The 24,972-nt window shown below is 49.7% G+C and overlaps 1 protein-coding gene across 2 annotated transcripts; it reads right to left on the reverse strand.

The window, feature by feature from the left end:
- Positions 1-9,363: 9,363 nt before the first annotated feature.
- LOC127052808 (uncharacterized) lies at positions 9,364-24,133 on the reverse strand. Of its 2 annotated transcripts, XM_050956894.1 has the most exons (7): positions 23,497-24,133; positions 20,797-21,038; positions 18,361-18,468; positions 17,260-17,407; positions 14,497-14,781; positions 12,227-12,268; positions 9,364-11,841 (listed from the first exon to the last, which is right to left on the reverse strand). In XM_050956894.1, the coding sequence occupies exons 1-7, from the start codon at positions 23,561-23,563 to the stop codon at positions 11,417-11,419; spliced, it is 1,317 nt and encodes a 438-aa protein (XP_050812851.1). In that variant the 5' UTR covers positions 23,564-24,133; the 3' UTR covers positions 9,364-11,416. The 2 variants fall into 2 exon arrangements, with proteins under 2 accessions (XP_050812851.1, XP_050812852.1); XM_050956895.1 differs by lacking the exon at positions 12,227-12,268.
- Between the last annotated feature and the right edge of the window lie 839 nt (positions 24,134-24,972).

Below are 24,972 nucleotides of genomic sequence, written 5' to 3' on the forward strand. Positions count from 1 at the left end.
ACACAGCAACACCAGCACTGCAAACAAATCTAAACAACGGTCAGGCAATGTGGGAGTAGTTCCTTTAAAAACTCTCTCCAGCCAAAGGGATTTTTTTACAAGGAAAGCCTTCTTTTATATTTTCCATTTCAAAGGCTTTAACTGCTTTTTCTTCTTTCTGTATCTGTCGGGGGAATCGGTGAACTGTTCAGATAACAGAGCTCTGTGAAACTGCAAGGGAGGCAGGCTGCTTCCTGCTGCTCAAAGGAATATTGAGGAGGCTGCCACAATGGCCAAGGACCGCACAACCCTCCCCAACACTCACAGCTGGGGCAAGGGGACACCGGACTCTGTGCCTGTTGGCCAGGCTGGGGAAGGGGCCCTGGCTGCTGTCAGTTAAATGAGAGGTGGGATGAGGTGGATGCAGAGACAATGGTGATGATACTGGAACCCCCTGGGCATGCTTGGAATTGGGATCCTGGTACTAGTGGAAGCCTAGTGGGGGTGACAGAGATAGGAGGCGGAGCCTTCCTTGCATTGCCTTTGCCTTGGCCCCCTAGAAGAAGAGGCATCGGCAGCAAAGCCCTTGCCCTCCCCCTTAAAGATCTTAGCAGAAGGGGGTTTGATCCAAAGGTAGTGGGGTCCCTTCTTCTCTCCATCCACACCCAGTGAAAGGTGAGGAGCAAACTAACCAAGAGGAGGACGGGAACAGCAGGGACAGGAAGATATAAACATGGGCCAGGAAGGAAGGGAAACGTGTCCCTACACAGAGGAAGGGAACTCCCTCCAGGAGGGTGAACAATGAGAGGTGGTGGGAAAGCGGGATTGAGGGGAGACTCGACCTTTCCAAAAGGGTGGGAAGGAGGGGATAAAACAGGCCACAGCAGGCACAGACAGAACAGAGAAAGGGAAGGGGAAATGAACAAGCGACAGGACTCACCAGGGACCTAGGTGGAGCTGGGACAATACTCCTGCCTGTGGGGGACAGTGCTGCACAGGGCTCCCTCTAGCAACTGGAGCAATAACTGATGACAAGCGTCACCCAGCGGGCCGCTCTGAGTATTGCCTCCTCCAAAACAGCCTCTACATGGCAAACTGGCAGTAGCCATAGTACCAGTCAACCGGGAAGGATGCAGGATGACGCACCCATGTCACCATGACCAATAGGCCAATGGGAAGCTGCAGGGCTGCTGGTCTGGAAGTGTTACCAACTCCTGAGACATTTCACATTTACCTTAAATCCCCAGTTCCTAGGATCACACCATTACGTTAAAATCCCAGTTCCATCGCGGAGAAACAAACAAACAAATCTCCACCTCAACGCTGCAGATGAAAGCTTGTGGCTCCATAAAGGTTCTGAAATGGACAGAATCTAGCATTTTTTATTAAGTCAACTTCCTGATTCTTGGACCTTCAAGGTGGGCAATGCTGCAGTCGGGGCTGCCAAAGCTTGATTCAGAGTCCTGTAACTCAAATGAGAGTTCCTGCAAACTTGGGCCTGCCTGGTGAAAACCAGGAGTGAAAACAGCCCAAAATTGGGGCCCTGTTCTTTTATCCCCAGTCCTTCCTCCTCTGGGGGTCTCCCCTAGTTAGGGGGGAGAGAGAGAGAGAGAGAGAGAGAGAGAGAGAGAGAGAGAGTGTGTGTGTGTGTGTGTGTGTGTGTGAGAGAGAGAGAGAGAGAGAGAGAGAGAGAGAGAGACTGGGACACTAGTGGGGCAGGAATGTGCCTATCCCGGCCGCCTCACTCTCTCGCTTCACCATGATCACAGCAATCTCCAGGGCAGCCTTTTGTGGCTACTTACTCCCCTTTCAGCCCCTTTGCACTGCCACCCAGAACCCTTTGTCCACCACCTCCACGGGCTCCAAAATGACCTGCAGCTCTTATATCTCAATCCGAGAAGTCTCGCTCCCAGAGCCAGAGGCCTCCTGGACCATGGCCAGTAGGGTTGGGTGGACCCAGTTTCAGTCAGCCAGCACATGAAGCTGCCCACCCCACATGTCCCCCGACTGCTGCTATCACCTGGCCCCCTGGAGCTGGCCATCAGGCCACTGCCACACAAACCCCCAAGCCACCTCCCATGTACCATCTGTGTCAGTCCAATATCATCCAGCCTGTCCACTTCTGAGTCAAACCCTGGAGCCCCTGGCACATGTTTCCCAGGTCACAGCCCCTCTCCCAGCTTGTCCAGCTGAGCATCTGGCTGTGCTTTTCCCCTCTCACCTTCTTCTATATGCCCACCCCACCTGTGGCCCCACAACAGGGCCAGACCTCCCCATCAGCCTCCCACTGGCACTGGCCAAGACGGCCATCTATGGTGCCAGAAGGAGGAGGTGGCCTATTTCCATTCCTCGTGTGCCCCATGTCTGAGGATAGAGTGCCCCAGGGGGCTCTTTCCCAGAGCAATGGGCCCTGGTCAGGGTCCTCTGCTCAGAGCACCCATCTGCTGCCCTTATTTTGAACCTTCAATCCTCACCCCATCCCCATTTTCTCTTCTTTTCGCCCCTTGAATCGGTTATTTGCTGGGATGCCCTTTTGTTCTGGGGGAAATTTGACACCCTCTCTTGGGTTCAAATAGCCCAGAATTGCTTGGCCATAGGGGGACGGGGCAGCAGCTCCCTTGGGGCAGCGACTCAGCAGGGACTCAGGCTGCAGCGCAAACAGCCCCATTGTGAGAGTCCCTCAGCCTGACACAGAGGTTCCCAGCTGGGCTGATGGGACCGGGTGCAGAGGGCAGCGGCAGCTGCCGGGGGCCTGGGAAAGGCCTGAGCTGTGGCCTGGAGCTGAGCCCTGCTGAAGCCCCAAGGAGCGCAGCCTGGCCAGGGAAGGGCCCCGTCCTCATCTCAGCAGAGATGGAAAACGTCTGTCCCACACAGCAGCCCCAGGGGAGACAGGAATGTCCCTGCTCACTAACGCAGCCTGTTTGTGCCTGATGGCCCGAACCACCCCTGCGCCCCTGCAACCGCACCGTTGAACTGCCTCCACCCTTGAATTTCCCAGCCCCTCTCAAATCCCCCCGCAGCTCCCCTGGGTGCCTCCGCTGTGTCAGTTTAACTGTCGCCACAGAGACATTCCAAGTTGCCCTCCCACCTCCAGGGAGAGGTGCCTGGGCTCTCATTAGCCTCAGAGGGGATGCTGGAGTGGAAGGACTCAGTGGATGCAAACCCCTGGGCAGGGCTGTGCCCGGGATTCCTGGCTGCAGGGCTGGGGGAGATCTCTGTGCCCAGCCCCAGAGCAGGCACGGCACCAGGCAGTGGCAGGGGGAAGCTGCCCCAGACAGATGCTGGGGGCTTAGGGGTGCCCAGAGCTGGCTGCATGGGAGGGGCCGGAGCTGGGGTCACTGGGGATGGGAGCTGGGAGCTACAGCCTGTAGGACTAATTTGTGTTTATTATATTCAGCAGTAACACAAGGAACCTGCAGGCCTGTATCCTGTAAGACATTAGCTTCAGCCAGTTTGCATAAAGCTTGAGGCCTACAAACACTGAACAGATAAATGGCCCAGCAGAAACCCCAAGTATTGGGGTGCTGAAACTAGAGTGTTTACGGGTGTCATGGACTCACAGATCGTGCACTCTCTTGGCCCTGTGCGGTCCGTGGGCGGTGCCCCTTTCAGTGAGACAGCCCTTCCCAGGGGTCCACTCTTTCTCAGGGTCAGGCCCCTCCACCTACTGGAGCCGCACCTCTCTGAGCCTGAGGTCACCTGTTTCTCACCGTGGGCCCCCTCAGGGAGTCCATTCGCTCTGGACCCCCGGGGCCTCTACCCCCCAAAGGGGTTGATGCAACCCTGTTCCCTAGCCCAGAGTGATGCTCAGCCAGCATAAAACTGGAGGGTTTATTGAGAGTTGAACACAGCGCAGGAAACTCTCAGAGCCTCAGGCCTGGCCTCCTTCAACACAGCACATCACATCCCAGTCCCCCTGCATCAAGGTGGGCTCTGCCTGCTCCCCCTCCAGCCCAGAGTCCCTCTGCTTCCCAGCTGGGCATCTGATATTGCCGGCCCCAAGCCCCTCCTCTGCCCATTGTCTTCTCTCCAGATAAATAGGGTGGTAAACAGGGTGGCCTGGGCCTCCTCTCCTCTCAGCCCTCCTCTGGCCCCCTCTGGCTGGAACCGGTTGGTTAGGCCACTGGGATCCTCTCTTCACAGCCCATTGTCCTCCCACTGGCCAGAACCGGCTGTGACTCCTGCCCTAGGTCACCAGGTCCCCAGTCGCTGGGGAATCCGTCCTCCAGGCCATCAGCTGGGTTCCCAAGTTCCCTCTCCAGTCCTTTGTAACAACAAACTCCCTCTCCCCTCACCTCGTTAAACCAGTAACACCCAGGGACTCTGAGTCTCACTCTCTCTGCATGCAATCCACTGGAAAACAAGGGAAAAAAAACCAAGAAAACCCCCCATTTCATCACAATGGGGAAGTTCTGACCACAGGAACATCAGTCCAACCACAAGAGTGTCATGGCAACGAATTGACCTACGTAACACGTACATGGGGTGCATCCACAGCTATCTAACCACAAAAGGGCCACGGCAATGAACTGATGTATATGATAATAAGGTGAGATCATTGATATACTATCCTATAGGAGAAGGACACTCCAACATGATAGGATACGCTGACACCACTATGTTTGATACATATCCAGTAGGGGTTTCTCCTCTTTTTCTTATTTGTGGTTCCTCACCTACTAAAACTGGGGTGCTGTTATGGCCCTCTTGTGGTTAGGTATCTGTGGATGCACCTCATGTACCTGTTATGTAGCTCAATTCATTGCAATAACATTCTTGTGGTTGGACTCATGTTTCTGTGGTCAGAAATTCCCCTTAAACACTCTATTTTCAGTTCCCCAATACTTGGGGTTTCCGTTTATCTGTTCAAAGTTCGTAGGCCTCAAGTCTTATGCTAACTTGCTGAAGCTAATATCTTACAGTATACAGGCCTGTACGTTCCTTGTGTTACTTCTGAATATAATAGAGGGAAGGTAACTCAACAGGCTACAGAGCAGAACCAGCCCAGGGGCAGAACTGGTCCCTCACTGGGACAGTACCCATCCTCAGTCCCTGCTGCTCCCGTTCCCCATCTGACCCCAATGATGTACTGAATGGGCTGTGGCCATGCAGCCAGGACTGCTGGTGTCAAAGAGAAGCAAATGATCCCAGTTAGGAAGCAGCACAGTAATTAGAGATCCAGCTGAGTTGGATGCTGGCTCATCTCCTCAGCAGTCTCAGTGGTTCTGTTGTCTTCTTTTGTATGGCTGGTGTAGAGCAGCAACTACAATTTCACCTGAGGTTGATCGAGCCAAATGGCTACCTCAGGAATAGCAGAATTTATTGCAGTAATGCCTCCTTCATATTTATAAATTGGGTGGTAGATAGTGATATGTTTGATGGTCTGTCGTGGGGAGCCACATTCTCACGCCGGGAAGTCCTTTATTTTCCATCTGATCATTAGATGTCCAAATCTACCATGGTTGGTTTGGATTTGGATCAGAGTTGACCAAGATGACCATGGAAGGTCAAACCCAAGAACATTCTGTGTGGGATCTGGCATAAAGTGCGTATTTTTCACATTTTGTTTAGCCCAATCTGCTTTCCAAGCCTCCTTCTGATGATAACCTGATGGCATGAACCTAAAAAAGTGTTCCCAGAAAGGCCTGTGGGACTTAAGACATTGTGGGTTTGGGAGGGAGGAAGGGGACCGTTGTCAAGATCTTAGTGGATAGGAAGACACCTATCGGTTATCTCCTGTGAGTGACCAATATCACAACCAAGAGTCATATCTTTGGGGACCATCTTGTATTAAATGAATGAATGTTCTAAGTAACGTCCTGGGCTAGGGTTAGTGTCTGGTCCCTGGGGAGGATTACCACAGCCTCACAAAGAACTGCTGATGGGGGTGAGGGGCATTGTTCCCTCTAATCTTTTTAGTCCATATGTGGAATGAATTTTGTTATGTGCACCAATATGGAGGTGACATGTGACACATCACCTCCATATCGGGGCACGTAACAATGTTCATGTGGTGAGGGTGGGGCCAAGGGGTTCGGAGTGTGGGAGGGGGCTCAGGACTGGGGCAGAGGGTTGGGATGTGGGAGGAGGAGGGCTCTGGCTGAGGTTGCGGGCTTAGGGATGCGACCCGAGCTGAGGGGTTAGGTGTGTGGGAGGGAGTTCATTCCTGGGGCAGAGGGTTGCATGCAGAGAGTGCAGGCTCCAGTCAGAGGTGAAGGCTCTGGGGCAAGGTCAGGGATGAGGGACTAGGGGTATGGGAGGGGGCTCAGGGCTGGGGCAGAAGGTGGGGTGAGGGCTCTAGCTAGGGGTGAAGGTTCTGGGGTGGGGCCAAGGATGAGGGGTTTGGGGTGTGGAAGGGGTCTCAGGGCTGGGGCAGAGGATTGGGATGTGGGGGCGTGCGGGCTCTGAGGTGGGGCTGGGGAGAGGGGTTTGGGATGTGGGCTCTGGGGTGGAGATGGGCATGAGGGGCTTGGGGATGCAGGCTGCCCTGGACTGTGATGGGGAGAGAGGGCTCCCCCCAGCCCTCTCTCACTGCAGCAGCTCAGGGCAAGGAGAGGAGCTCCTCTCCCCTGGCTGCAACAAATCCAGGACAGGTCCGTGTTGGGGGAGCGGAGCTTCTCCCTCATCCCTGGCTGGTGTAAAGAGGGAGTTAAATGTTGCAATACATGACGGAGATGGTTGATAGGGAAGTCAATGAGGAAGGATGGCGTCATTCTTTGAACAAGGAGATGGCAGATCTAAAGGAGGAGAGAACAAACCTGTGGTGGAGGAAGTTGGGATTCTCTTGAGGTGTCCATCTGCCTGAGAACAGGAGCAAGCCAGGGCTGTGGGCTGATGGGATGGATTTTATGATGGGGAAAGTGAGGCATGGGAGTCAAAGGTGGAGCAGATTGTGCAGTGGGAAGAGTGACCAACAAAGTATAAAAGTGAGGAATGAGGGGTTGAGGGCGCCAGAAGTTATGGCCTATGGTGGACTGAAGCCCACTGTATTGTTTCGAGTTTATTTGTTGATTAAGACTATTTGTGAAGTTCTCTCTCGCTCAGCATCTCATATTGGACTCTGAAATGAATGCCAGCATGGAGAATTACAGAAATCACATGACCTTGTTTCTGTTCTCCGATTGGATGGCTTATGGAACTAGCCAACATATAGCATGAAGTTCAAACATTGCAATCGAACCTAGAATTCAGAGTCATCTAAACATTCACTTGTCATGAATATTCCCGTTAGTGAAGCTCTGTGCTCAGTAGCTGATGGAAAGGTAACAGGAAAGGGCATGATTGGATCAATAACACATTTCAAATGCAAATGGACGTGTGGATTATTCTCCCCATTGTTCTCTTTGCTCTAATAAGACCAAAACATCCACTCACTGAGTCTCGCTCCCTGGACGTTTCGCTTAAGCAAAGCCTGGCTGAAGCAGGACATCTCTTACAGTTATTAATATGGACTGAAGGAAAAACATCACTCTCCGATTCCCAGACCATGCGTGTCTGTCTCTACTAGGGCTGGTCCAATTATTCACAGCCAAAATCTGAGTGACCAAGTGAGAAATGCCTTATACACTCTTGAGAACAGAGAGATGACTGAACTGCACTTATCATATACATCAATTTGTTGCCATGGCCCTTCTGTGGTTAGGTGTCTGTAGATGCACCTCATGTACCTGTTATGCAGGTCAATTCATAGCCATGACACTCTTGTGGTTGGAGTCATGTTCCTGTGGTCAGAAGTTCCCCTTAAGCACTCCCCTTTCAGCTCCCCAATACTTGGGGTTTCTGTTGGGCTGTATCTGTTCAAAGTTTAGCTGTTCAGAGTTCATAGGTCTCAAGCCTTATGCAAACTTGCTGAAGTTAATGTCTTACAGGATACAGGCCTGTAGGTTCCTTGCATTACTGCTGAATATAATACAGACAAGCTAGCTCTATGGGCTACAGAGCTGAGCCAGCCCAGAAGCAGAGCTGGTCTCTCGCTGGGACAGGAGCCACCCTGCTGCTCCAGTTCCCCGTCTGACCCCAGTGATGTTCTGACTGGGCTGTGGCCATGCAGCCAGGACCTCTGGAGTCAAAGAGAAGAAGTAAACAATCCAGATTAGGGAGCAGCACAACTGATTAGAAATTCAGCTGAGTAGGAGGCAGAGTCACCTTCTCAGGAGACTCAGCAGTTATCTCCCTGGAGTGACGGATATTGCCACCATGTGCCGTATCTTTTGAGACTATCTTGTATTAAATGAATGAATGTTCTAAGTACCGTCCTGGGCCAGGCCCTGTGTCTGCATGGGGAGGGTTACTGCAGCTCTACCAGGAACAACTGATGGAGGTGAGGGGTGATTCCTGCAATCCCTTGGATTATAAACAGCCCCATGGAAGTACCAGCCCCAGGGTGGTTTGCACAGATTTGTTCAAACAGGTACCAGAGACCAAAGAGACAAAGGAAGGGCTTTTGGCGTATAAAGCGCTAGCTTGAACTGAACCCTGGTCTATGTGAGAAAATAGGTCAGTTTAACAACCTAGCTCAGGGATGTGAAAAATCCCCCCCCCCCCATCCCCGAGTGATGTTGTTAAGATGACCTAAACCATGTCTACACTACAGCTTATGTTGGCAAAACTTATGTCATTCAGGAATGTGAGTAAACCACCCCCTGAGCGACATAAGTTAACCTGGCATAAGCTCTCGAGTGCACTGTGCTATGTCAGCAGGAGAGCTTCTCCCGCTGACATAGCATCTGCCGCTCGCACAAGTAGTTTTATTATGCCGGTGGGAAAGATCTCTTCCTTCAGCATACAGCGTCTTCCCGAGATGTGCTGCAGCAACACAACTGCATTGGCCATCACTATACATGGAGACATGCCCATAGACAGTGAGAGGTGGTTGGAAGAATTCTTCTGTTCACCACACTCCCGCCTCTCAGCAAAGTGAATGGGAGGGATTCTCCCATCAGTGTAGGTAATGTCTACACTGATGGGGTAAGCAGTGTTGCAGCTGCATCGCTGTACTGTTTCAAGTGTAGACAAGCCTTGAGAGAGAGGTCTTCTTTTTGATTCAACAAAGTACATGATCATTTATCCAAGGGGGACTGGAGCCTGTGGAAAGGATGGCAGAACTGAGGCCTGCCACGGTCCTCAGGGCTGATGGGCGACTTCTGGTACTTATAATATGTGTTTAGCTTTTGGTGGTGTTTTATATGTTTTCTTTGTGTCTTTAAATAAGTGTCCTGTGCTATGAGCGAGCTGGTTGGTCACTGGCAAAACAGCGTCCTTGGGAACAAAAGCAACACATGCAGGCTGGACTTTGCCCAGAGAAAGGTGATGGCTAGAAACCTGAGAGGGCTCTTCTAGACCAGACCGTGGAGGGAAGAGTCAAAGGTACAGTTACTCCAAAACTGTGACATCATGTTCTCCACTACAGTCTATGGCCAGGCCGTCTGGGTGTCTGAGGCTATGAAAGAGAAGCTGTACTGACAGTCAGTGTGAGGATTAATGCTGCAGAGTCCAAGATAGCTAGCTGTAATGCTGACCCTCTCAGGAACATTGCCAGCTTAACACAGTCACCTGGTTGCCTCTTTGCTTGTAGCTCTTGCCTGCACTGCAACAGGCCAAGAGGCAGCCAGAGTTGGGTCTGAGGTATGGACAGATGCACAATCACCAGCAGGAGGGCAGCATCAGTGGTTTAGTGCTAGGGGATGGATCAGAAATCAGAGACCTTTTCCCTGGGAGCAGCGAGATGTAGCAGCAGTTTGGGATGGGGGACAGGTCAACAGTTGGAAGGGATGCTTGAAAATCCCCCTGCATTGTAAAGCAAAGACAACAAGGAGCAGAGTTAGAGTTCCACCTGTCCTCCTTATCATTGCCATTCTGGGATGTTCTAGATGTTAACAGTGCATTTTTACTATTTATTAACACGGACTATTTTTTATAGAATAAAACTGCTAATGGCCATGTAAATATATGAGAAACACTGACCTTGATACCTGATCTTGCAAAGTATAATGAGGCTTAATACTAAAAAATACAACAACAAATGAGTTGGCTGCATAAGGAACGGAAAATAATACTGAAAATATTCCTGTGACATTCTGTAAACCTAAGGTGGGCTGGGCACCTCTAGTCACGCTTTTCTATAATACAAGAACAGGGGGACACTTGAACCGAAAGGCAGTAAATTTAAGAATGGATCAAAGCTAATTGGGCTTTGTATAAAATAATAATACTAGTTTTAAGTCCTGACGGCTCCCTGACACAAGGTACACATGAGGCCCAGAACCTAGCAGAATTCAAGAAGGATTAGACATTTATGTGGATAATGAGCACTGGTTCCGGCCCTTGTCAGAGACAGGATACTGAGTTCCATGGGCTTCTGGGTCTGCTCTGCTAAGAAGACAATGCAGTGGGCTCCCTGTATAGAAACAAGGCTGAGCTCCTCTGCGATGGGTCCCTGGGGTGCAACCTGACTGCGGGACCGCTGAGCCCTCTTTCCCAACCCGGACTGTCCCTCTCACTCTGTGTTGCTGTGTCAAGCCACAAACCTCTAACAGGCACTGCACTGACAAAGACATCCACAGGCAGGGACACACCCAGCTGAGTTACATGAATGAGCTCCTAGCCTCTCATGAACCAACAATAGGGAGGTTCTAGCTAATTCCACCCAGTTCCCCAGTCATGCACCCCAGAACTGTGCTGTCTTGCACTGATCAGAAGCCTGCCTGGTGTGAGTTCATTACCGACTCCACCCCTCCCTCACTGTGGAGAGGATACACACTAGTCTTTGTAAACTGAGCTGAGATTTCCCAACCACTTCAGCCAAAACACACTGTTTTAGGTAAAAAATAAAACAGGTTTATTGATTACAAAAGGGTAGATTTTAAGTGATTATAAGTAGCAAGTGTCGAGATCAAAGCTGGTTACTTAAGAAATAAAAATAAAAATATATTCGCACTCTGAGTTCTACAAACTAAATAGGATTTGAATCAAGCAGTGTCTCACCCTGAAGGATGGTACAAACAGGTCACAGATCCTCAATACACAGACTGGGACTCTTTCCAGCCTGAGACCACCCTTCCCCAGTTCAATGTCTTTGTCCTCTAGACCAGTGGTCCCCAACCTTTTTCGTCTGGCAGGTGACAGTCGATGAGCACGGAGGACCATGACGGTGGATGATCCGCCAAAATTCCACCGACAAGCAGCAACGTCAAGAGGCGTTGCCACTGAAATACCACCGATAATCGGCATTTCGGCGGATGCTCGTCCACAGGCCAGTACGTGGGCGCACTTTCCTTGATAGGTGTGGATGAATCATTAACCACTGTCTGGCTTCTCCACTGTTGTACCTGAAAGGCTGGTTGGGATGTTCCCAACCTCACAATATATTTCAGTAACAGACACATAGCAAAACTTCACATATCATGAGAACATATACAATCCAACAGGATATTAATGTTCAAGACAGCAAGACTTTTAAAATATCTTGCAAGGCATGCATTGTACAAAACTTATCGTAATTATATAACGGTGGTGAATATGGGTATTTGTGGATAACACCTTGAGGTACACGGAGGCACAGCCAGGCTGATTCCTGACCAGTCCTTGTTACGCTTCTTAATCTCCTTGCCAGGTCTTTCCGGTTGATGGCTTCCAGCACTATCATGGTCACCTCCAGTGCATAATCCATTGTGTAGTGTCCAGTCAAGAGGTCAGTGATCTCTAGAGACTTTGCATTCTCCAGTTTCCCTTTAGGGATGTGGTCATATCCCTCCTTCAGATCAATGTCAGTCAGTTTGCGTTTGAAGTTCTTCAGCTCGCTCTCTCTCAAGTCATCCAAGATGTTTACCAGGAGATCTCTTGTTGTTTTCCCTGTGCTTGTGCCTATAACAAGAGAAACAAACTATACAGTCCAGCCATGCCCTCACCCAGGCCTGGATACCCTCCCTTCTCCACCCTCACCCTTCTGTAGATCAAACGTCAGTGCCTCTGCGCTCCCCTCATATCTGTTTTGGATAGAATCCACACATGGTCAGGGAGATTCTGCTGTCTAGGGCTGGGGAGTCTGGGGAGTTTGGGATTTCATTTCTACATCTGAGCAGGTGGGGGCTGAGGGAGGAAGGGGGGAGTTCTAAGGATTAGTCCCAGAGAGGACAGAGACTCTTAGGTTCCCTTTCTAGGTCTGCCACTGTCTCAGTAATGAGTCTTTTCCTTCTACTTTCTGTGCTGCAAACAGGACAACTCCCCACACCCTGAAGTATGAACTAACCAGTGGGAGGATCAGACCCTGATGCAGGATGTTTCACGTCCCCTGGAACAGGAAAAAGAAAAGGTGACTCAAACTTCTAGCTGAATAATTGTCTGCTTATGCTGCTCCTCTCACACCACAGCGGGCACTCTTAGCCAGTCAGATCTGAACCAGGTATATGACATTCTAATTAATTATCTTCAGAGATGGATCTCTATGGGTTTCCCGGAGACTAGAGGTTTTCCTCACCCATTTATGGAAAAAAATCCCCCAACTCCCCATGTGATTGTCTACTCTACCCCAAGTTCCCCATCTCCTGGGGAAAGCAGCCAATCCAAGTAGCTACAAATGTTGAGTCCAGCCACGCAATCGGTGTCTCTTTCCTGGCTGGACACAGGATTGAGATTGCTACTAACATGCTTCAGCTCTTTGCAGAGCCAGCTGGGGAGCAGCTCTGCAGCTGCCCCTCCTCTTTGTGGGTTCTCCTGTTTTCCCATCTCTTTAACCACTCCTCTGTCACTGATATCTCCACTGCCTAGTGTTACCCCGACTCCTTGAATCCCCCCCACCTAGGAGAGGACCCTGTCTCAAAACCCCAGTGAGGATAAGCTGCCAAGGGGGAAAGGAGAATTGACAATTTCAGGAATAGCAGATAGGTTGAAGGATGAGGCCAGAGCAGAGAGACCCCAAGATCTGAGGAGAAAGGGGCTATGAAAGATCCTAATGAGAGCTGTTTCAATGGAGTGGAAATATCGGAACCAGAGAATAACGGTCCAAGATGGAGCTGGAAAAGAGAAATTTGATCCATTAGTTGTCGCCGGTCCATTTGGTGAGTTTAGAAATGGAGGCTAGGAGAGAGATGGGGCAATAGTTGGAGAGGCAGGCAGGGTTGAGGGCTGGTGTTTGATGATAGGAGAGACCGTTACAAGCTTGTATTGTGAGGAGAAGGAGCCAGAGGCCAGTCAGAGGTTAAGAAATAGGGCGATGGAGGGGATTAGTACAGGGATAGTTGAGGTAAGAAGGCGGGAAGGGATACGAATCACTGGAGCACGTGATGGAGAATTAGTCATGAACAGAAGGTAGGAAACTTCAAGGTTAATGATGGGGGAAGGAGGCAGTGGTTGGGATGGGAGAGGGAAGATGAGGAGGTATAATCTGTCAGATTTCATTTCTCTGTGGAGAAGCTGGTACAATCCTGTGCAGAGAGGGAAGAGAGGTCACCTGGAGGGTTTAAAGAGGGAATTAAATGTTGGAGATATCTGGAAAGACATGTTGTGATAAATGAAGTGTGTAGTGGCGGCGGGGTAGCTCCCTTTGATGGACACCCATCCAGCCAGCTACCTGTAAAATCCCTCTTGGTAGCTGCTCTCTACTTGCTTTACCTGTAAAGAGTTAAAAAAGACCTAGGTAAAGGGGAAAAAAAAGCGAGCATCTGATCAAAAGAGCCAATGGGAAGGTAGAACTTTTTAAAATTGGGAAAGAAACGTTCTCTTTGTCTGTTGTTCTCTCTGGGCTGAAAAGACCGGCAGTAGGGATGCTGTGTAAAGTTTGAACCAGATATGAAAACCATCAGATCATATCTAGAGCTACTTTTAACAACTCTAAATATGTAAGTAAATTAGGAATGTTTAGGAAGACACAATTAGGTTTATTTCTGTTTATTTTTTAAGGCTTGTGGACTCCTCTGTGCTAACCCCAGATGCTTTTGTTTGCTTGTAACCTTTAAGCTGAACCCCTAAGAAAGCTATTTTGGGTGCTTAATTTTTGGAATTGCTCTTTTAAAATCTAGCAAAAGCCTAAGTTCCAGATGTATTTTTTTCCTTTTTGTTTTTAATAAAATTTACCCTTTTTAAGAACAGGATTGAATTGTTGGTGTACTGAGAGATTTGTGCACATGTCGTTTGACTAGCTGGTAACAACAGCTAATTTCCTTTCTCAGCTCTTCCCTGGAGGGGGATGAAAGAGCTTGAAGGTGCCCCACAGGGAGGAATTGCTCCTTCCTCGGTCCAAGGGGTTTTTTGCATTTGGGTGGTGGCAGCATTTATCAAGCCAAGGTCAGAGAAAAGCTGTAACCTCAGGAGTGTAATATAAGCCTGGAGTGGCCAGTATTAATTTTTAAAATCTTTGCGGGCTCTCATCTTCGGTACTCAGAGTGACAGAGTGGGGATTCCGCCTTGACACATGCATTGTACAAAATTTAACATAACTGTATAACAGTGTTGAATATGGATATTTGTGGGTAAGACTTTGAGATACAGGAAGGCACAGCCAGCCCCAGGCTGATTCCTCACCAGTCCTTGTTACACCTCTTAATCTCCTTGCCAGGTCTTTCCGGTTGATGGCTTCCAGCACTATCGTGGTCACCTCCAGTGCATTATCCATTGTGTAGTGTCCGATCAAGAGGTCAGTGATCTCTAGAGACTTTGCATTCTCCAGTTTCCCTTTAGGGATGTGGTCGTATCCCTCCTTCAGATCAATGTCAGTCAGTTTGTGTTTGAAGTTCTTCAACTCGCTCTCTCTCAAGTCATCCAAGGTGTTTACCAGGAGATCTCTGGCTGTTTTCCCTGTGCTTGTGCCTATAACAAGAGAAACAAACTATACAGTCCAGCCATGCCCCACCCAGGCCTGGATACTCTCCCTTCCCCATCCTCACCCTTCTGTAGATCAAAGGTCAGTGCCTCTGCGCTCCTCTCATGTATGTTTTGGATAGAATCCACCCGTGGTCAGGGAGGTTCTGCTGTCTAGGGCTGGGGAGTCTGGGGAGTTTGGCATTTTGTTTCTATGTCTGAGCAGGTGGAGGCTGAAGGGGGAAGGGGTAGTTCTAGAGATTAGTCCCAGAGAGGACGCGGACTCTTAGGTTCCCTTTCTAGCTCTGTCATTGTCTCAGTAATGAGTCTTTTCCTTCTACTCTCTGTGCTGCAAACAGGACAACTCCCCACACCCTGAAGGATGAATTAACCGGTGGGAGTATCAGACACTGATGCAGGATGTTCCACGTCCCCTGGAAGAGGAAAAAGCTAGACGTTTGATTCACTTTTTCTGAATAATTGTCTGCTTATGCTGCTCCTCTCACACTGCAGCGGGCACTCTTAGCCAGTCAGATCTGAATCAGGCACATGACCCTCTAGTTAATTATCTTCAGAGATAGATCTCTATTGGTCTCCCAGAGACTACAGATTTTCCTCACCCTAATGGACAAAAATCTACAAAATACCTATCTGATTGGCTACTCTTCTCCAATTCCCCACCTCCTGGGGAAAGGAGCCAACTTGAGTAGCTACACATGCTGGGGGACCGCCCAGCCCCTCAATCAGTGTAGCAGGCAGAGCTCTGCCCCTGTCTCTTCACTGGGTGGACAAAGGGCTGAGGAGCAGCTCTAGAGCTTTGTGGCTTCTCCTGCTTCCCCATCCCTTTGACCGCTCCTCCCACACTGATATCTCCACTGCCTGGTGTTACCCCAACTCCCTGAATCCCCCCTGCCCTAGGGAAGGACCCCTGTCTCAAAAGCCCAGTGAGGTTAAGCTGTCAAGGAGGAAAGGAGAATTGACAATTTCAGGAACAGCAGATAGGTTGAAGGATGAGGCTGGAGCAGAGAGACCCCAGGATCTGAGGAGAAAGAGGTTAAGAGAGATCCTAATGAGAGCTGTTTCAATGGAGTGGAAACATCAGGAGCCAGAGAATAATGGTCCAAGATGGAACTTGAAAAGAGGAATTTGATCTATTAGTTGTCGCCAGTCCATTTGGTGAGTTTAGAAATGGAGGAGAGGAGTGAGATGAGTCAGTAGCTGGAGAGTAAGGTAGGGTCAAGGGCTGGTGTTTGATGATAGGAGAGATTGTTACAAGCTTGTATTGTGAGGGGAAGGAGCCAGAGGCCAGTGAGAGATTGAGAAAAGGGGCGATGGAGGGAGTTTAGTATAGGGACAGTTGAGGTAAGCAGGTGGAAAGGGACAGAGTCATTGGAGCAGGAAAGAGCCACAAACATGGTTGGATCGATAACACATTTGAAATGCAAATGGACATGTGGATTATTCTCCCCATCATTCACTTTGCTCCAATAAGACCAAAATATCCATCCATTGACTCTCGCTCCCTGGAAGTGTTGCTGAAGCAAAGCCTGCCTCAAGCAGGACATCTCTTACAGTTATTATTGTGGACTGAAGGAAGAGCCTCAGTCTCCAATTCCCACACCACGTATGTCTGTCTCTACTGGGGCTGGTCCAATTGTTCACAGCCAAAATCTGAGTGACCAAGCAAGAAATGCCTTATACGCTCTTGAGAACAGAGAGGTGGCTAACCTGCCCCCTCCACATTCTCAAGACACTGAAATTTGTACTCTTATTTTTTACAATCACTCCAGCTTAGTGCAAATGTTAAGGCAGGATTAAGGTTTTCCAGCGCTCTCTCCTGCCCATCCAGAAACTGGCTAAACTTTAACCTCTGAATTCAGGAAATACATTTATAGAAAGCTTCCCACACCACCGGGGGTACGCTCAGCTGTGTTACATTATTGTCCGCAGCAAACCTGTGACCGTTGGTGAGTGCACACATCACACAGCACGGCTATTAACCAGGAGCCCTGAGGAGTCAGAATGCTTAAACCACTGAACAAAGCAGCATCCCATTGTAGGGGGAAAAGGTCCAGGCCTGAGCTTTGGTCCAGTAAACTGTATGTATGGCCTGGAGGCAGGAAAGGGTGTGGGGTGGAGGAGGGTTAGGTAGAAAAAGGGCAGAAAGAAACTCTAAAATCAGAACTAACCGTTTATAACAGCTTGTGATTAATAGCTGCCCAGACACAGAGCAAGAAACCACAAAAGGAAAAACTAAGAAAAACAGGAAAACTTGCTTTGCTTTATGGATGTTAAAATTTACGGTATGTATATGTACTTTTGTAGTTTATCCTATATCAGCTTTCGTATTTTGTCTGGGATGGGGGTTCGGCTTCCCTGGCTGACTCCCCCATGCATGCATGTTTGATTAATCAATAAAGGTGCCTCAGGCTGATCTGATCCAAAATCAATCGTGTGGTCGATTTTCCACACCACCATTGAGCTTACCTGCTCTCAGAGAGGCAGTCCAGAGATATTTGCTTTCTCTTTCACCTGTGAAGTATTTTTGCTTTGACAAGCTGAGCTGCATTCCCTCTTCCATGTCCCTGGCATAGGGCTGCTGGCTCTCAGACCCTACGCAGGTAAATTTCAAATCCTAATACAAAGGCGAGATGACGCGTTAGAGACAAAACTGTTTAAGACTGAGGAGGAAGCGGCGAGACTTATAAACAGCGCAAGTGTGTGAGGCGAGGGAGAGGGAGAAATGCAAAATACCCGCAGATTGTGGGCTGGGGTGATGGGGCGTGGGAGGAGTCTAACACCCCTGCCATGGACCGTTGGGGGTGATGCAGGGCGCAGTGTGTGCGAACGAGAGCCTAGCCACACAGCTGGTGTCAGTCTGCAGGATCCAGGTTCCTGGGATGCTGGGAGATGGAGGCAGTGGATGATGAAGAGGCTGCAAATGGGGGTGATATTTTTGGAGAAGGAGCAGGCGTTCCAGAGAGAGCCGGGGAAAAGGAGGGACACGGAGGAAGCGTGAGCACAGGGACTAGGTTGGAGCATCTGGATCATGAGGGACAGGTGGGTGGGGACACGGGGATGAAGTGAAGAGAGAGCGTTGGGGAAGCTGTCACCTGGTGCAAGGAGAAGACGGCAAAAGTGCAGCTGGAAGTGGGATGTGAGAATGGGGAGAACAGGCAGAAGGGCTGGTGGAAGGAGTGACTGACAGGATGGAGGGAGAAACAGCGATGCCGGGAAGGGGGCTCAAATGCATCTACTGCATAATGCCAGTTAAAGGCAGGGATCACTTCACCCACCCCAGAAATGCAGCCACCTCTGGGTCAGTGTACAGCAACTGCCTAACAGATTCACAGCAATGCTCTAGCAGCATTTTTTAATTTGTTTTTGGCAACTTTCCCTCTGACATTCAGGATCTCACCTCTGAGTCACCCTCATACTGGCCTCCTGCAGATGCTCAACTTGTGGTTACCCTTGAAGGCCATTAGCAAATGGCAGTTCTGCAGGACCAGGCAGCCCATAGACTTAAACTTAGTGGGGCTTCTCTCAAGGACCACACGACATTCATGCTCTGTAAATAATCTCACTTACCAATGGATTTATCACGGCATCTGGTACACCGGGCATGCCATGACAAGTTCCAAAGAGAGGAGGCTTGTCCACAGAAATTGACTGGCACTTCTCATGTTCTTCAATTGCCTGTGAAAGGTCTAGCACAGTCACTTATGGGTGATCCAGCAGAAAAAACACACACAAACACACACGTTATTTCTTTCCTCCTTGCTTCCATTCAACAGGTTTCGGGAATGCCACAACTTCCAGTTGGAATGGGATGAATTTCGACTGCAACATTTTTCAGTGAATAATAGATTCAGCAACACTGAAATATTTCGTGAATTCACGTAAATGTTGCAGATTTTTTTTGTTACAAAAAGAGAAAAACAAGTCCTAAGAACCTGACACGTTTTCTTTTGACATTTTCAAAATAAGACCTGAAATTTCCTTTTATTTTAATTTTAAAAAGTCAAAAATGTTCTCAAACGCTCAGCTGAAATGAAGCATTTTGGTTTGATCCCAAACAAGGTTATTGGGGGGTTCTGAGTGACTGAAAAGTGTGAAAGTTTTCATTTGCAGTCTGACTCGAAACAATGGTTTAAAAACCTTTTCTTAGCTGCCAACGAAACAAAACATCTGGTATCTGCCCAGCTGTAACCCCAGTTCCCATTACACAGCTGCCGTGACAAAGGGCTGGAGGTCTATCAATAATTTCCAACTCATGGCAATAGAAAATTGTTAAACTGGGTCTAGCCAGACACAAGGATCTCTGGAATATGCTATTAGTGTTAGGTGGTTAAGCGTTTGAAAGAGAGCTATTAATCTTCATGAAAGAGTCTTCTCATCCTCAGTGATCCATCTCCAAGAGATGTTTCCCATCTCTACCGTGTTTGTATGTGTAACTGGAGAAAACTGGTTTGGAAAACACGAGCAGCTTGATAAGCAGCTTGGTTGGGCAGATGGGGGTGGGTGTCTCTCTCGCACTGCTGTGTGAGGGGAAGTTGGCCAGGAGGGTCAGAGGAGGGATTTGCGTCCTTTCTTCCTTGTAATTGTAACTAAGCTAAGGGTGTCTATGTGTCTGGCCTTTGCAAAGTATTCATCAGACAGGTTATATGGCACAAGCCGTTTCTTTTATTTTCACCTGATTCTATTTTTAATCTTGTTTCTATTACATGTGCAGTAGTGCAGGTGTTTCACACTCTCTATCCCTAAAGAGAGCAAAGTCCTTCAAACACTGCAAGGTGATAAAGGAGGCAAGACAAGTGGTTAGAGACTAAACCCCATTCTTATAGGTGCGTCTTCACTGCAACATTAGTCCAGGCTACTACCAAGGAGCTGCCCTAACCTGCTTCCCATCCACACAGAAACCTCGCATTTGGATTTAGTGGTGCTTTAAACCCAGTTCCTGACCGAGTGCCCAGATTTGGGTTAACTCTGCAATGGAGACATATGCAGTTTACTCCTGCTGGAATTCGGTGCCACTGTGCAATGCAGAATTTGTGCAGAATTAATGTTCTAGGCAGAATCTCCTCCCCCCACCCCCGAATCTAGGGGTCCAGCTATCAGCCCTGGGAAGCGGGGCTCTGACTGTCAGCCCTGCTTGGTGGAGCTCCTGCTGACAACCCCGGGCAATAGAAGGGCCACTGCAGGCCTCCCAGGCCTGGGGAGGATGAAGAACCCTAAGAGGAGTAGATGGGGAGGTTATGTTAATTGATCAAAGGATGAAAAAAATTGGAGAAATTTGGAGGGGGGAATTTGAAGGTTTTTTTTTTCCAAAAGGGGCTCTGGGGCTTAACTACATCAGGATGAAAAGAAGCAAGAGTAGAAAGCTAGAGCTATCCTGCCTTCCTGCATTTTGAGTGGCACAAGCAATTCCATTTCAGGGTGAAAAAAATCTCAAACTCTTTTCTGCAATGCTCTCTACCCTAGATACAGAGAAGGGCTCTTACACTCTGGGGTTGGGACAGAAAGGGAAAGTTGATGCAGCTTATATATTTCCTTCGGGCTCCCTCAGCCCTGGTCTACACTAGGGGGTTGGGGGGGTCAATCTAAGATACGTCAACTTCAGCTACGCAAATAGCGTAGCTGAAGTCGGTGTATCTTAGGTCGACTTACCTGGCCGTGAGGATGGCGGCGAGTCGACTGCTGCCGCTCCCCCATCGACTCCGCTTCCGCCTCTGGCGAGCTGGAGTTCCAGAGTCGATGGGGAGCGCGTTTGGGGATAGATTTATCCGCATCTAGACGAGATGTAACAAATCGATCCACGACAGATCCATCTCTACCCGACCTGCCCTAAGAGTGTCAGGTTCATCACCACCCACTGCCTTCTGACGCTATCCATTGCCCTCATGTATCACTGCACGAAGGGGCTCAGGTTTCACACGCCGGTCCTGCACTGAGATTGCTCCTTGCCCTGCTGTGGCTGCTGACTCTGACTCCCTGCCCTGCATATTGCTATCGAGTCTTATTTACCTTTTCTACTGAACGGTTCTTGGGGATCCGGTAGAGGTGGAGAGTTCTGTCTGCAGCCCGGAATGCCCAACACAGCAGCATCAGCGAGTAGATTGGAATAAATGTAAATGTAGAAGAGATCAAAATAAGTCCAATTGGGGAGAAGCTGGGGTTTTCCAGCACAGCTCGGGATGGCCTCTCCTGCGTTGGCTTCTCTGGGGTCAGCGTGGCCAGTTTGCATCTGGGAGGCACCACCTTTTCCTCTGCAAATGGACAAAACCGTTAAGTCACAGGTGAGGTTGCCAAGTGCATTTCGAAGGAGGGTGCTACCACTGAACACGGCAGTAACAAACACTGGAAATGATGGCAGCCACAAGCTAAGGTGATTGAAGAATCTGCAACCAACCGGAACATCCCTTGCACTGGCAAAGAGCATGGGACAGAAACGTTCTCGGTGACCAGAATGTTCACTTTAACTCTGCTCCCATCGTGCTATCAACCCAGTGCTTTCCGGCGCGTGGGGCGTGTCCTGCTGAGGATGGCAGGAGAAAGAATTAGTACAATGGAGGTGAAAGTGCAGACTGACCTCCCAATTGTTTTTCAGCGTCACAGCTTCCATTTTTTTCAAAGCTAGTCTCTTGCTGTCATGGTTATAAAGGAAACGTTCAAGATGTGCATGACAGAATACAGCCCCATATCCACACCCTACACACTACTGTAATAATCGTGGTACAAAGCACTAGTTTATAATTTGCTGGTCAGTATTGTTCTGGTAAAGTACATGTGGCAATGGTGGGGGCATCGGGGAAGGGGCGGAGTAGGGAGGGGAAGAGGCAGGGCCACCACAGCCCTTGTGTCCGGCAGCAGGTCCATGGTGAACGTGAGGGTGGGGGAGAGTGAGTGCATGATGTGGGGGGGATGGAGTAGGGGCAGAGCCTCAGAGAATGGGCGGGTCCTCAGAGAAGCGGTGAGGGTGTTTGCTTTTGTGCAATTAGAAAGTTGGCAACTCTAGTGTCTGGCCCCAGGACTGGCCTAAGCCTTCATCCCTGGACAAGCCTGGCCTGTGTTCCCTGGGCATGGGGAAGGCTGCACCTGCTGGAAGACAACAGGGAGCTCTCTCAGAAAGAGACCAGAGCAGCCTCTGCCCCTGCTGGGATCCCTCCTGAAACCTCCCCACTCCAGCAGCTTGCACTCTGCACGCTGCCTGTCTCTCCCATTGCCGGAATCCCACCTCCATCCTTCCATCCCAGCCTGCCTGCCAACCTCCCCCTCCACCAGGATCCCTCCAGTCACCAAGAGAAACTCTTTTGCCAGGTCTCCACTGCACAATCTCAGATTCCTACTGTAGCAAGGAGCAGCATGGCCAACCAGCTTCTCGGTGCAGTTAACGCGGTATTATGGAGCTCTCCATCAATCATGTAACACGCTAGAGGGTGAGGTGCATGGCTCCTCCCTGATGCAGCTGGACAAATGTTAACCCACCTGTGACTCTGGGCTGGGCGCTGCTGGGTGCCACCTCTAGCCAGTGGTGCTGGAACATGTTTTTATAGTGTGTGTGTGTGGGTGCTTTAAGCCAGCAAAACTGTAAAGCAGTGGTCCCCAAACATTTTACCCCTGTTTGCACCCCCTGGTGCCGGAAGTAGGACTATGATCCAGAAGGGGGAGATGCAGACAAGGGTAAGGGAGTCAAAGTGGGCCCCAGGCACAGGACCGGCAGCTGGGCCCCGGGTGGGGCCAGGAGCAGAGCCCCACATAACACCAGGGCCTGCTGCAGTAGCCCCCACACTCCTAGTTCCTGCACCTGTGCCTGTAGCTGCAGGAGAGACTGGGAGAGGGAAGGAGAGCAGGAGGAAAATTCAGCTCCTGCCCCTCAGGGGCTCCCCCTGAGCGAGCAGCTCCCCCACATGGACAGGCTTTGGGAGCTATCAGGAGAAGGTTTGGGGTGACCCATAGCTGAGGCAGTGGATGTTGCAGTGAGGAATTGGCGAGTTGGGGGGAGACAGAAACAAACCCTCTCTAATATGAAGGAGAATGTTTGCTTCCCTGTTGGATTGGTGGAGCAAGAAATAATGTTCCTTGGATGCTGGACTCCTCCCTCAGAGTGTGATTAGCCCCACATCTACCTCGCCCCATACACAAGCCTTCTCCTCTCCCTCGTCACCCCTTTCCAACACCCCTTGTCTCTTTCCCTCCTTCGCAGTATGAATAGATCTGTCCTGTGTCTCTCACCTCTGCCCCGTCCCAGCAAATGTTAGGTCTCTCTCTGGTGCATGCCTCTCTGATACAGAATTTCCCTGTGTAGTGCATGTGGGAAATTGTTGTAATATTTTTTTTAAAGTGTGACTCTGTTTCCCCACTCAGGAGGACTCCTCACGGGGTGTGAAGGGGTTAATTTCCCATTTGAGAAAGGAGAATAAGAGATGGGGGTTGGGCTGGGAGAATCAAACTGTCAAGTACTGGTCTTTGGTGGTACAATGGAAGACCCTAACTCCCTTGAAGGCGCTCAGCATCTAACCCCCCGTGGATCCATGACACCCAGGGGCAGTCTTGCTGGGGAAGGAACTTCATCATTCTGCCCTTCACACTGTGCCAGGAAATCAGCAGTATTGTTGATTTCTCTGCTCGGCAGGCCGTTAAGCAGGCAGTTCCTGTACAAGGAGACCTATGGACAAGATCCCCCTTAGGGAGCGGACACTCGCCTCTTGAGAGCTCTCCACTTACCTGTCCTTGCCCTCTGGAGTAGTTTGTCTCCCAGGTCCTTCTTGTCCCTGGCCCTCAGGACCTCCATGGCCACTCGCACCAGCTCTGTTCTCAATCAGCTACGGAGTGATTTCTCTGCGTCTTCATTGGCAGGTTCCCCGGGCGAAGAAGGACAGCATGTCAAAGGGGAAAGTAAAAGAAAGTTAGCCACCACCGCCTCTTATACAGCTGAGTCCCACCCTCTTCCTTTCTGCAACACTGGGCTGGGCTCAGTTAGAAGATTAACTGTTTTGCTCCGGCTCTGGTTCCCGAATTTTGTGGTCCTTTTGTGGGGTCAGGGGTTTGGCCGCTATGGGGGCAGCAGGGGGCTCAGGTTCACTCCTGTTGCCCTGTGTTATTCAAACACTCGTGGGCATGGCAATTGGGAGGGCAAAGGGCTTCTGGCTGGAAAGGTGAGAGCAGATGGAGCTGCAGCAGAGAGAGGCGGCTGCCAGGAGGGGTGGTAAGAGTGAGGCACACACACACAGAGTTACACACATCACACAGAGATAGTTACACAAGGACACGCCACACACATGTACCCAGAGACACACAGACATACGCCTACAGAGACAGTTGCACACACAGAATAACACAGTGACAGGAAACAAAAAGAGTGAATGCACTTAGTAGATTACAAGCTTTCTAAGCATAGAATATCAGGGTTGGAAGGGACCTTAGGAGGTCATCTAGTCCAACCCCTGCTCAAAGCAGGACCAATCCCCCAACAGATTTTTACCCCAGTTCCCTAAATGGCCCCCTCAAGAGGGGAAGCTCACCACCCTGGGTTTAGCAGGCCAATGCTCAAACCACTAAGCTAATGACACCATACAAGGGGTATTTAGCATAAAACATATTCCAGTTGCGTCATCTTCATAAGCCTATTTCCATAAACCGTATGGAGTGCAACGTCACACCAAAATAAAAAAAAAAAGGCAGGGGGAGAACTGGAAACTCCAGAATGTTACATGCACAGGCAGCCACATTGCCTAGCCTGTTGAGAACAATCCCATCCACCCCCGGGTCTGTATTCAATACATGGCTAGCTTGTGGCATTGACCATGCTATATATAGAGATATACACCTATCTCATAGAGCTGGAAGGGACCTCATCACATCATGTCCAGTCCACTGCCTTCACTAGCAGGAGCAACAGGTTGTTTTTTTTTATTTTGCCCCAGCTCTTTAAAAGGTCCCCTCAAGGATTGAACGCACAGCCCTGAGTTTAGCAGGCCCATGCTCAAACCACTGAGCTATCCCACCTTGCCATGTTGTTATTTCCACTGTACTAGCTTGAGCAAAGCTACCTTGAGTCTGTCCCACCCTCCTCAGGCTGGGAGGCAGCTTCCAAATGCAGTGTAGAGCAGGGGTTTCCCGAGGCCCATCTGTGCAGCTGCAACAGGCACTGCAGTTGCCTATTTACGCTTCCTGAAGTAAATAATTCATTTTAATTATTAC

Source organism: Gopherus flavomarginatus, chromosome 5 (assembly GCF_025201925.1).
Source record: "Gopherus flavomarginatus isolate rGopFla2 chromosome 5, rGopFla2.mat.asm, whole genome shotgun sequence".
NCBI lineage: Eukaryota > Metazoa > Chordata > Testudines > Testudinidae > Gopherus > Gopherus flavomarginatus.

Excerpts from the sequence above, each read along its gene's own strand:
- LOC127052808 (XM_050956894.1), bottom strand. The coding sequence starts at position 23,563 with ATGGAGGTCCTGAGGGCCAGGGACAAGAAGGACCTGGGAGACAAACTA. Across the intron at positions 12,269-14,496 it reads AAGAGGTGTAACAAGGACTG|GGGACGTGAAACATCCTGCA; the intron begins GTGAGGAATCAG and ends TTCCTGTTCCAG. Across the intron at positions 11,842-12,226 it reads AGGGTCTGATCCTCCCACTG|GCACAAGCACAGGGAAAACA; the intron begins GTTAGTTCATAC and ends CTCTTGTTATAG.